The following is a 13,215-nucleotide window of genomic DNA, read 5'->3' as shown; positions in this document are numbered from 1 at the left end:
CCCCCCCCCAAAACAATCAATAGGTGTAAATGTTTTTGTTTTTATTTGAAAATACTTCTGCATGAGATAAAATAGGTTGGAGAGGAGGAGAGCGGACACGGGGGCAAACACATGCTGTACATCAGAAGTCAGTAATCAGGTATTGCACAAGCTTGTCATCTAAAACCACGTCTTATTATTATTAATATTATTATTAGGATTATCATTACTGCATTGTTGTACACACACACGTGTTGGCATTCATTGTCTTTTAACTAGAGACACGTTTTTCTGGATGAAATGGTGAAATAATGAGGTGATTATCAGTGCTCAACTTGTTCTGGTATCCTCGAGCGCCATGCTGCTAACTCACTGATACAGTGTTACCTACGTTCACATCGAAGCTGGATTCAATCCGCTTGTATTTACATTCCCTAGGCAAGCTGCGGGCGTGGAAAGCAAACGCACGAATAAAGAAATGTTCAGCAATTCATAGGGATGAGGCTATCAATCATGCTGGCTAGCGGCTGAGGTTGTGCGTGTAGGCACGGTGGTGCTTGGAGCTAAATGCTAATGTTAGCATGCTAACATGCTCACCACGACAACACCGATGAGCTGATTCATTTTACAACTTTGGTACAACGGGGTGCTTTATTGTAGTTCACGACGGAGTGTTACGGCTACATTAGGAAAGTAAAATCATCGGAGATTTCCTGAAGAAAGTCGTACATTTACGAGAAAAAAAAAGTATTGAATTTACCAGAATAAAGTCGTAAATTTATGAGAAAATAAACAACGACTTTATTCTTGTAAATTTTCGACTTTATTCTCGAAATCTCAGATATGTTTTTTCAATGTGGGCCTAATACTCCGTCGTTTTAGTTTGATATGACACGTTGTTGCTTTTGGGAATGAAGAATAAAGTCGGAAATCTATGAGAAAAAAGTTGAATATTACCAGAATAAAGTCGTAAAAAAAGTCTTACATTGATGACAATAAAATCCTGAATTTCCAAGAAAAAAAGCTTGGCTGAGCAAGAGGAACGTTTCCTGCTCTATGCTCCCTCTGACACGTAATAATACTACTTCATTTTCGTAAATTTATGACTTTATTCTCATAATATTTGACTTTTCTTCTCGTAAATTTACAAATTTATGCTCGTAATATTCTTCTTTTTTCTCGGAAATTGACAACTTTTTCTCGTAACACTGGAACGTTTTGTCTCGTAAATTTGCAACTTTTATTCTCGTAAATTTTTGACTTTTTTCTCATAAATTTAGGAATTTATTCTCGTAATATTCGTCTTTTTTTTCTCGGAAAGTTACAAATTTATTCTCGTAATACTAGGATGCTTTGTCTTGTAAATTTGTAACTTCTTTTCTCGTAAATTTTTGACTTTATTCTCAAAAACTCCATTTTTTATGATTTTTTTCCAATGTGGCCCTCATACTCCGTGGAAACAGTTTGATATGACAGTTTGTTGCTTTTGGGAATGGGAATTTAACGATCGTGGCTGCCATTAGCTAGCTAGCTAGCTAGCAAGCTAATGCCACGATCCAATAGACACTCGTACTTGCAAGTGTGTGCTTTGCAGCAAAATGAGCTTGAGTGGGGAAGGACGGCCATGAAGCCGTTCATCAGTGCTTTGACTCGTGTCTCGGTTACAGATTATTAAAAAGTCTGCTAGCTGTCGTTCGCTACGTGCTCAAATGATTCAGGCACACAAACTGTGCTTACTGGAAATGTTGGCAGTAATCAGAGATGTTTTAAAGGCATGACTGGTTGTTTTCTGGAGAAGAGAGAAGGTGAACAGATGATCTTTTGGCTCATGAGGAGATCTTCCTCATGGTGGACCTCAGCATCAGCGTACACTCCTGGGAAACTTCTGGGTTTTCGATCATGCGCTGCCACAGACGCTGTTCCTCGCCGTACGAGTCCATCCAGTCCACCTCGTTCCCGTAACTTGTGCCTTCACAGGACGACAGAGATGTTAGAGATGTTCCAGTGTACAAGCACACTCCGTCATACAGTGTGTGTGCTTTTAGGTCATTGGACGCGAACCAGGAAGTGCTCTAGCTGGTTAACATACGGACTGACAATACAACAGAGATTAAAACCCTAACCCCACCTTGATACCCAAACCCTGGCTTGAAACCTGAAGTTCAAACCCTAACGAAGCCTATGTTGGAACCCTCGTGCTATGGCGAAACCCTAAATAGAACCCTTGACCCTGGAATTTTAATCTAATGAGAAACAAAGAAAGGAACAAATAACGTTTTTTTTGGAAAATTAGGTTGCAGAAAAAGTTCTAATGTTATGAGAATCAAGTCAAAATCTTATGGGAAAGAAAGAAAATTCACAAGAAGAAAGTTGACATAGCTGGAAAATGATATTTAAAAAAACAACAGCAGAAATGGAAAAACAGCTGTAATTTTCGGAAAATAAAGTCAAAATAATAAGAGAAAAAAGTAGCAATTTGATGAGAATAAACTCATAATATTATGAGGAAAAATAATGTGATTTTGGTGGCATTGAGTTGAAATATCAAAGAAAAAATGTTGTTGTGCTTGTTTTTCTTTTAAAGTCGTAATATGAGGAACAAACAAAACAAATAAAGTTGTCATTTTTGGAAAATGATGTTGGGGGGGGAAGTTCCAATATTATGGGAATAAAGTCAGAATATTGCGAGACGTAAAATTCCGAAGATGATTTAAGAAGACAGTTGAAACATTTGAAAAACAGCAAAAACAGACGAGAAACTGATACTAATAATAGGATTTATCAGCTAAGTCACAAAGCTGACATGCTGAAATAAACAGTATAGAACTTATATCTACATATCTATATATCTATATATCTACATAGCTACATAGCTACATATCTCCATCTACATATCTGCATATCTACATATCTATATATCTACATATCTACAGATCTGCATATCTACATATCTATATATCTACATACAGTATCTGCATGTGCTGCTTTACAAAACATCCAAGCGGCCCTTGCAGCCTTTCTTTTTTCACGATGTGGCCCTCGTTGGAAAAGGTTTGCACACCCCTGCCCTAACCCTTACCCTTACCCTAACCCTGACCCTGACCCTGATCCTAACCCTGACCCTAACCCTAACCCTAACCCTTACCCTAACCCTGACCCTGACCCTGATCCTAACCCTAACCCTTACCCTAACCCTGACCCTGATCCTAACCCTAACCCTGACCCTAACCCTGACCCTGATCCTAACCCTAACCCTTACCCTAAACCCTAACCCTGACCCTGACCCTAACCCTAACCCTGACCCTGACCCTGATCCTAACCCTAACCCTTACCCTAACCCTAACCCTGACCCTAACCCTAACCCTTACCCTAACCCTGACCCTGACCCTAACCCTAACCCTGACCCTGATCCTAACCCTAACCCTGACCCTAACCCTAACCCTGATCCTAACCCTAACCCTGACCCTAACCCTAACCCTTACCCTGACCCTGATCCTAACCCTAACCCTTACCCTAACCCTAACCCTAACCCTGACCCTGACCCTAACCCTAACCCTGACCCTGACCCTGATCCTAACCCTAACCCTGACCCTAACCCTAACCCTGACCCTAACCCTAACCCTTACCCTAACCCTTACCCTAACCCTAACCCTGACCCTGACCCTAACCCTAACCCTTACCCTAACCCTGACCCTGACCCTGACCCTGACCCTAACCCTAACCCTAACCCTAACCCTTACCCTTACCCTAACCCTAACCCTAACCCTGACCCTGACCCTAACCCTAACCCTTACCCTAACCCTGATCCTAACCCTAACCCTTACCCTAACCCTAACCCTAACCCTGACCCTGACCCTAACCCTAACCCTGACCCTGACCCTGATCCTAACCCTAACCCTGACCCTAACCCTAACCCTGACCCTAACCCTAACCCTTACCCTAACCCTAACCCTTACCCTAACCCTAACCCTAACCCTAACCCTGACCCTGACCCTAACCCTAACCCTGACCCTGACCTTGACCCTGACCCTAACTTGAAACCAAACCTCGGACTGTAATTGTGTATTTTGTGTATTTTGCGTATTGTGAGTCTTTTTGTCCCGTGTCCTATTACTAATATTTGACATCAAAACTGGTATCACCGTGATACACAGCACGCACGTACGGACAAACAAACCAACACAAAGGTGTTTGGATGTGACAGGTACACCCTGGCTGAGGTCATACCTGTACCGGCTCCGAGCCTGACTCCTCCCAGGAAGACATTACTGGCCAGGGCCTCCTTGTCCCACACTGTCAGCTCCAGGCAGACGTTGTTGAGGTCTCCTGGCTGCAGACCACAGTAGGTGAAGGTGTGGTTCCACTGAGGGTTGACCGTGCGACGCTCCACCGCCGTCTTGTGCTTGGTGGACTTGTTGCTGTCAGGGAGAAGGTATCTGGACGCACAACGTGTGGCTCCATTTTAGGATGCTTAGATGTCCCGATGAGCGTCTCACTCACTCACCCTTTGACAAAAGGATCGGACGTTCCTCCAGACTTGACGGCAGTTAGATTTTTGGCCCCTTTGACGAGCAGCTCAACCATGCCCCCCTTAGGTGGTGTGAAGGTGCTCTTCTTCTTGCCTTTCAGGAAGCCTTTCTTCACTGGGGAACACACACACACACACACACACACACACACACACACACACACACGCATGTAAGTGCTTACCTGCACGGTAGAGTGGATAGAAACAAACACAGCCATGTTAAATACCGTTTTTTCCCCCTGAGGCAAGAAAATGAACAAACACATTAAATGAAAAATATTGAAATCTCAATTAGAACGTGTACAATTCAAGGTCAGGTCAAGGTGAGGTTTCTTTCTGAAGCACACTGAAAACAGCTCAGTGCCGTACAGGATCAAGAAAGGCCAAACAAGCTAAACAAAAATAAAAGACAAGCGTTGTGATCAGCGGGCGTCAGTAATGTTACCATGATGGCATTAGCTTACTTTACTTGTTATTTCCACCATGAAAAATAACATCGAAAGGCGTATTTCCTGTGTTTGACGTGTGCTCGAATGTTGAAATATTGATCGCCACTCCTTCCGGGTCTGGAGGAGGAGGTGCAAGTAACCAAGGAGCAAGCAACCAGACGCTGCACTGCATTCACTGTTATCATGCTCCACTCCTCCGTGAATTTCTGTTGTATGCTTTTTAATATTGTACCCGCTCCTTGTGGAGATGGAGTGAGCTTGTTCACATTTCTAAACGACAACATTCACCTCGCCTCGTGGAACAAACGTTTCCGTCCTGTACCGCAGATGGAAATAAACAAGTCAAAAAGCCATGCGTGGAACAGCGTGCCAAGGTGGCAGGAAGTCAGTCTACATTTATTTTGCTAATATGCTCCATAGTAGCCAGCCTTGTGCTAATTCCTAACGGACGTGCTAATGTGGCTATCGCTGCCAGCAATACATATCATACTCCTCACAACACAGCATGAGCGGCTGTTATTATCGTTGGGAATACCACACTTTCTTTGCGTGCATTCATGGCTACCGGTGTCACCCGCTGTGTTTGCTACCTGACGTGACGTGAATTGCTAGCATAACATGGATTGCAGCCACTCGTCTTTCCAGCCCATCTTGCAGTCCATATGTCGGTTTCAGGAAGTAAATCCATATTTTTTTACTAGATCTATTCTGGCAATCTTAGAATAATTGCATGGGGTTTCATTCATTTCATTCATTTCTCCATGTATTTATTCCATTGAAAAACAGTGTAACAGTATAATAGACACGTACATTGTTCTTAACATTCTTCACTGATTGGCTGGGCACGACTGCCGCATAGTGAGGAGAACTATGGTTCCCTGCCCTAAAAAGAGCACCACGGTGGTCGTGCAGTTATGCTGTGTACCTTGTACTTGGTCCAGAGGGAGCATGAGGTTCTTCTCAGGAGGAATGTACTTCAGCACGACAGTCAGCTCTCCTCGGTACTGCATGGTGGCGTTGACGCCGCTCTCCAGCTACACAAACACGCACGTTGTCCTGTCAGCTGCATGTCTGCATGCGACAGAGGAAGCGGCTTTGCTACCTTGGGCTGCAAAACGAACCACTCGTCTATTTGGGAATCGAACTCCCAGGAGTCAAAGGTCAGCTCCACTTCTCCCAGGAAGCTGTTGTGGCCGAATCGGTCGTGGTGCCACACGGACACTTGCAAGGTGCGTGTTTCCAGCTGGGAGTGGCTGATCACATACTACGGAAGAAGAACACACACACACACACACACAAGTAAGCTTTCCATTAAAGTCGTATGACGGATAAACACACTCCGGTGTTTCAACACACACCCTCAGGTTCTCATTAAAGACAGGATTGATGCTGTTGGCCTTGATGCTCGTCTTCCTTTTGCTCTGTCGCGACGTGTCCGGGAGCAGGTACGTCTTCACATAACTGACATCAGACACACAAACACACACACTCTCTGGTTAGCATTACAAGGGGGGTCCAGAATGCAGCCCAGGGGCCGTTTGCAGCACATGGCTGTTTTTAGGATTGGCCCACGCCACATTCTAAAAATAGAATTTAACAAGAAAACAGCAAAAAGGAAAAATTTCACAAGAATAAAGTCATTTCAAGGACAAAAAAGTTTCATGACAAAAACGTTGTCATATTAGAAAGACAAATAACATTATTTTAGTAGAATAAAGTAGAAAGGCTCAAGAGAGATGCTATTGTTTTTAAGTCGTAATAAAAAAACAATAAATTAAAAAAAAGTTAAAATGTTACAAGAATAAAGTCAAAATGTTACGGGAATAAAGTCCTAATTACGAGAAGAGACAGTTGAAAGAGGTGAAAAAGGACAAACAAAACAGCAGACATGAAAAAACAGCTGCAATTTCACAAGAATAAAGTCAAAATATTCAAAGAAAAAAGTCGTAATCTAACAAGAAAAAAAATGCAATTTTATGATCATAAACTGATCATAAATAATATTATGAGGAAAATAACGTAACTTTAGTAGCATAGAGTTATTTTTTTTAAGTCATTATTATGAAAAACAAGACTAAAGAAGTTGTAATTTTGGAAAATGAGGTTGAGAAAATGTTGTAATTTGGGAATACAGTCCTAATATTAGGAGAAGATACATTCCGAAGATTATTTAAGAAGGAAGTTGAAATAAAAGTAAAAAAAAAAAGAACACCAGCAGAAATGAACAAAACAAAATGTTAAGAGAAAAAAGTCATATTACTATGACAAAAAAGGTGCAATTTTACAATTAAAAAAAAATCATGTAATTTTGGTAGCGTGGAGTTGAAATATTAAAGAAAAAAAATGTTTTTTTAAAGTCGTAATATTATAAGAAACACACGAAAGAAAATAAAGTTGTCATTCTCAGACATTACCGGTAGGCTTAAGCTTCAATATCATGGGAATAAAATCATAATATTACAAGAAAATTTACCAAGATTATTTAAGAAGAACGTTTAAATATTTTTGAAAAACCCCCAGCAAGAATAGGGGGGAAAAAAGAGCAAAGGTCAAAGTTCGTACTAATATTGGGCTTTTTCACAAAGCTAAGATGCAGTTTTTCCTTGAAAAACAGTATGAATAACTTGTTATCACATCTACATGTGCTGCTTGACAAAATATCAAAGTGGCCCTCTGTGGAAAAAGTTTGGACACCCCTGACATATGCGGTACCGGTCGAAACGCTTGAGCGCCGCTGTCGTTACAGTGGAAACACAAAGTAGTGGAGATTGGGAACATCAGCAAAGTGAAGCTTTATCTTACCTTTTATGATTAACAGTGTTTTACTGTTTTTAAAGGTGAATATAACTCCTTTTTACACTTGTAGGACAATGACTAATTGAAGGTAAGACTGTTTTGCTGTTTTTAAATGTGACTACAGCAGCGGTTAACTTCATTTTACGCTTGCAGGACATTGCCCAATGTTCCGCCGTTCCCCCTCAGTGCATAACACAGCAAAGTGTCGCCGGGTGATGCTGATGCTGATGCTGATGCTGATAAGCCTCACGCGTCAGTGCGTTGCCTCCTCTCGTCCCCCGTTGCCAGGTTGTGGCACTCTTTGACCATCACGTTGAGAGCACCCGTCTTGTAGCTGTAGCTGATGTTCAACAGGATCTCGCCGCTCACCCGGGCGTTGCCATAGTCACCTGTCTCGCTGTACATGCTCATCATGCTGCCGATGCTGCTCTGGTGGGCGGAGACAATGGACAGTCGCTAGCTAAAAAGATGTACTTCATTAATCCCGTGAAGAAAGGAGACAAAGACGTGGCTGATGGCGGGAAAGTCGTGAGGGAAAGTGCCTCCAACGCTCAGAAAAGTCGCTTATTAGCGCACGACAAGTATTTGTTGACTATGACACTTATTTGCATGATCTTTTTACATGTTAACGCTTCAGGATAAAGGTCAAAGTTCAGCGTCAAGGTTCGCAATATTTATCCGATCATCTCCAAACGTGATGACCATTTGGCATTCAGTGGATAGATGCTCATTTATTTATTAGACTTTTTTATAGATATGGATTTTAATTATTATTATTTAATTTCTTCACTTTTCTTATTGTTTTTTTTACTTTATTCTCATAACAGTACAATTTTGCTTCTAATGTTGCAATTTTATTTCAATAAGATAACTTTTTTTATATTACAATTTTTATTCCTAACATCGCAATTTGTTGTTTTCTTAATATTATGACTTTATTCTCGTAACTTTACTTTTTTTCTTGTATCGCTTTCTTGTAAAGCTCCACTTAGAACCTCCTTAAGATCCCAAAGTGGATCTTAAAATGTAAATGTAATGTAAATGTGAATGTAATGTAAATGTAATGTAAATGTAATGTAAATGTAATGTAAATGTAAATGTAATGTAAATGTAAATGTAAATGTAATGTAAATGTAAATGTAATGTAAATGTGAATGTAATGTAAATGTAATGTAAATGTAATGTAAATGTAATGTAAATGTAAATGTAATGTAAATGTAAATGTAATGTAAATGTAAATGTGAATGTAAATGTGAACGTCAACATCAATGTCAACGTAAACGTACACGTACATGTGAATGTAAATGTGAAGGTACATGTGAATGTAAAAATAAATGTACATGTAAACGTGAACGTGAATGTAATGTAAATGTAAATGTAAATGTAATGTAAATGTAAATGTAAATGTAATGTAAATGTGAATGTAATGTAAATGTAATGTAAATGTAAATGTAATGTAAATGTAAATGTAAATGTAATGTAAATGTAATGTAAATGTAATGTAAATGTAAATGTAATGTAAATGTAAATGTAAATGTAATGTAAATGTAATGTAAATGTAAATGTAATGTAAATGTAAATGTAAATGTAATGTAAATGTGAATGTAATGTAAATGTAATGTAAATGTAAATGTAATGTAAATGTAAATGTAATGTAAATGTAATGTAAATGTAAATGTAATGTAAATGTAAATGTAAATGTAATGTAAATGTAATGTAAATGTAAATGTAATGTAAATGTAATGTAAATGTAAATGTAATGTAAATGTAAATGTAAATGTAATGTAAATGTAAATGTACATGTAAATGTAAATTCTTGCAATTTTTCAATTTTTTTTCTTACAATGTTGATCCAGGCATGTCAGATGTGCGTGCGGTTGTGGCGACCCACCAATATGTAAATACACTCCGACCACAAATGGCGTTTTAGTCGTTAAACATGTCTGCAAACCAAAACGCCACACTATGTATATTTTTTCATAAATTGTACCCAGGAGGGTACAATTTGCGACTTGTCTTGTGATATTACTACATTACTTGGAGAACTTTGCAACTTATTTGCAACTTTATGACTTTATAATATATAATCGTAGCATTCTGACTATTTCTGTTTACGTTACGCATTTCTCCTCATAACCTTGCGACTGTAACGCCACAACTTTCTTGTCATAAAACGATTTTATTTTCATAATATTATGGGGGTTTTGGCCGTTTTATGACTTTTTACCTCAACATTGTGACTTTATATAACTTTACAAGTATTTTTGTAATATTATATATAAATTTTTGTTGTGATATTATGACCTTTTTCTCCCAACATTGCAAGTTTATTCTCACAACTTTGCAAATTTTCTTGTCACATCACGGCTTCATTCTGGTGATTTTACGACTTTTTATGTCACTATTTTCTGCAGTTGGCTGGCGACCAGTCCAGGGTGTACCCCGCCTGTCGCCCGAAGTCAGCTAGGATAGGCTCCAGCATGCCCCCCCGACCCTAGTGAGGATAGCGGCATCAAAAATGGATGGATGGATGTCACTATTTTAATTTTTCATGACTTTATTCGTAATATTATGACCTCTTTCTCGCAGCATTGCAAATGTATTCTCAATGCTTTGCCACTTTTCTTCACTACTTCACTACTTTACTTATGTAACTTCTTACAAGTTTTGTGTGTCATTGCAGCCTCGTTCTCCAAACTTAATGACCTCTTCCGGGTCCTTTTATGACTTCAATTGCGTTATTCCTTATTTGAACACCGTGACTTCTTGCTCACGACATTAGAATTCTATTCTTGCAACGATGTCATCGTGTCATCATCAGCACTGCGAACTACAGCCAGGATAAAAAGCATGTTGTTCAAGAAGACCAGGTCAGTCAAAAGTGAACATTATCATCATCAACATTTGGGATACAGCGCTTATTGTAGTGTCCTTAATAAAATGTGACTCTAGGAAGCTATTATGAGAAAATGTGAGACAACTTACTGTCTCAGCGTCTGAGTCGGGGACATTGAGGAAACCCCACCTCCTCTCTGAGGCAGGAGTGGAAGGCTTTGAGGAGGGAAAAGGGGAAGGAAAAAAGGAGAAAACAAAGAGCTGAGGCTTTCTGACGTTAGTGGAAGAGACGGAAATGAAGCACAGGACCGGCAATGGCAGAGACCTCAGCTATAATACATCCAGGAACAACATTACGCTGGGTTACCATGGCGATTATCAGAGCAAGACACAGAGACGACAGCTCATCAGGAACCGGCCATGAAATCAGCATGGACTAACACATCATCACGCCGAAGGCCACTTCCTGCATCGCTGCATGACGAGTTTGAGGGCGGCACACTTCTCTAGTCATCTGTTTCATGTACTGTACTTCATGACTGGGGGGGCACAAGACCTCGTGTCACAACATTAAAACGTGACAAGATTTCTTGTTTAAAAAAAACATCTCGTGGGTACGACGGCGTATTCGGGCCACATTGTGAAAAAAAAAGGAGATTTTAAGAATAAAGTCGTAAACGTACAAGAATCAGGTCGGAAATTTAGGAGAAAACCGTTGCCTGAGACAGCGGAGAAAAGGGGGGGCCTTATGCGACCTTGGCCGTGGGCATGTGGAAGGGGCGCGGCTAGGAAGGAGGAAGTGTGAGTGCCACATGCGGGAGAAGGGCGGCGCATGCGAATCTCTTTGTGCTCAACTGCTCTGTTTTGCTGCCACATTATAAATAAAAGCTTGCCTGATGAAGAGGAACGCTTTCTTCCTTCCTGATGTTCGTGGAGGGAAAAGAGAAAATACAGCTGTGCTCTGTTTTCCCTCTGACACGTGTGACACGAGGACTTCATAATGTTCACAATAATATTAGCAAGTCTACGACTTCATGCTCGGAAACGTAAGACTTTTTCCTCGTAAATTAGCGACTTTATGCTCGTAATATTTCTCATAAATTCACGGCTTTGTTCTCGTAAATTTACAACTTCATGCTCGTGATAGTAGGACTTTATTCTCGTGAATTTACGTCCTTGTTTTTGTAAATTACGAGTGTTTTCACGCAAATTCATGACTCTTTATGCTTGTAAATTGAAACTTTATTCTCGAAATCTCAGATGCTTTTTTTCTCAATGTGGCCCTCACGTGCCGTCGTACGTGGCCACTCGGCCTAGGACGCTAACAAATACATTCATTCACACAATACATGAAAATGAACTCGATCATTTTGCAATAATACAATAATACGTGGCCATGTGCATGCATGTCTGTTTTCCTCGTCTCCCGCTTCCAAACAGGCATGACGAGGGTTCACTCTGTGCATTGGCTTCAGCACCGTGGTGGGTTTTTTTTTTACTTTTCAGTGTTACCTTTATATATCCTCTGTAATATTAGCTTGTGTGTGTTCTTTTGTGTCTCCTCCACACACACGCACACGCACATCCTGAATAAATGTATTGTGTGGTGCGTATAATTCTTATACACACTTATGATATAATAAAACAACAATGTAGAGTTAATCCTCTGGAGTGTGCAGCCGCAGCAGCAGAGTGCATGATGCCTTAAAGCTTGCTACATATTTACACAGTCAACACACACACACACACACACACACACACACACTCACTCAACAGCTGGCATGCATACACAGTATGTTTGCTCTGCACCGTCACACTCATTCAACCTGTGTGTTAGTGTCGTTACCATCGACACGGCGTTGTTGAGGCGGAGGCCGGCCGTCTGGCTGTGGGCCGACATCAGGGCGTCGATGTCTTCTTCCGCATCCTGGTCGGAGAACTCCTGAGGACGATAGCAATCACATTGAATGAGAAGAATTGAATGAGATGTGAGGCCTCGGGGGGGGGAATCAACTTTAACAAACAAGGCGTAACACACAGTTGTTGTCCAGTAAATCACCAAGTGGCTGGATGAAGTCACAGCAGCGGCGTAGCTGGGGCACTGGGGCCCTGGGGGCCGACCAAGTATTGGGGCCTCATTAGCCTATAGAATGTCAACACTCTCCAAAAACATGGATGGTATTTTTAGAGCATCATAGTACCATGCATTAAATAAAAATAAAAATAAAAATAAAAATAAAAATAAAATAAAAATAAAAATAAAAATAAAAATAAAAATAAAAATAAAAATAAAAATAAAAATAAAAATAAAAATAAAAATAAATTTGCACAATTAAAAAAAAAGAATAGATGAAAAAAAGAAAACCAAAGAAAAAAAAAAAGGATTAGATAAAATCCTATCATAATTCTAATAAATTTTTTTTTTTACATTTTCCATAATGTCTTGAAATGTTCATCAATTAGTGATTGTTCAATAATTTAAAAAAAAATCTGATTATTATAGTTTTATATTATTAACATAAAATATATTATAGATGTAATGAAATATTATCCATCCATGCATTTTCTGTGCCGCTTATCCTCACTAGGGTTGCGGGGGTATGCTGGAGCCTATCCCAACTGATTTTG

The 13,215-nt window shown here is 39.9% G+C and overlaps 1 protein-coding gene across 1 annotated transcript in view; it reads right to left on the bottom strand.

Moving 5' to 3' along the window:
- Nucleotides 1-26: 26 nt before the first annotated feature.
- The window catches only part of sytl5 (synaptotagmin-like 5), a 36,483-nt gene continuing 23,294 nt past the window's right edge, over nt 27-13,215 (bottom strand). The window contains exons 10-18 of the mRNA XM_054788013.1: nt 12,434-12,529; nt 10,738-10,803; nt 8,003-8,181; nt 6,315-6,417; nt 6,059-6,220; nt 5,882-5,990; nt 4,484-4,622; nt 4,207-4,415; nt 27-1,948 (exon numbers count right to left, since the gene is read on the bottom strand). Coding sequence (XP_054643988.1) covers nt 1,806-1,948; nt 4,207-4,415; nt 4,484-4,622; nt 5,882-5,990; nt 6,059-6,220; nt 6,315-6,417; nt 8,003-8,181; nt 10,738-10,803; nt 12,434-12,529 — 1,206 coding nt within the window. The 3' untranslated portion in view covers nt 27-1,805. The remainder of the gene's footprint in view (nt 1,949-4,206; nt 4,416-4,483; nt 4,623-5,881; nt 5,991-6,058; nt 6,221-6,314; nt 6,418-8,002; nt 8,182-10,737; nt 10,804-12,433; nt 12,530-13,215) is intronic.

This window comes from Dunckerocampus dactyliophorus, chromosome 9, assembly GCF_027744805.1.
Source record: "Dunckerocampus dactyliophorus isolate RoL2022-P2 chromosome 9, RoL_Ddac_1.1, whole genome shotgun sequence".
Taxonomy (NCBI): Eukaryota; Metazoa; Chordata; class Actinopteri; order Syngnathiformes; family Syngnathidae; genus Dunckerocampus; species Dunckerocampus dactyliophorus.
Note: the sequence above shows the minus strand (reverse complement) of the source record. Positions and strands in the feature narration are given on the sequence as shown.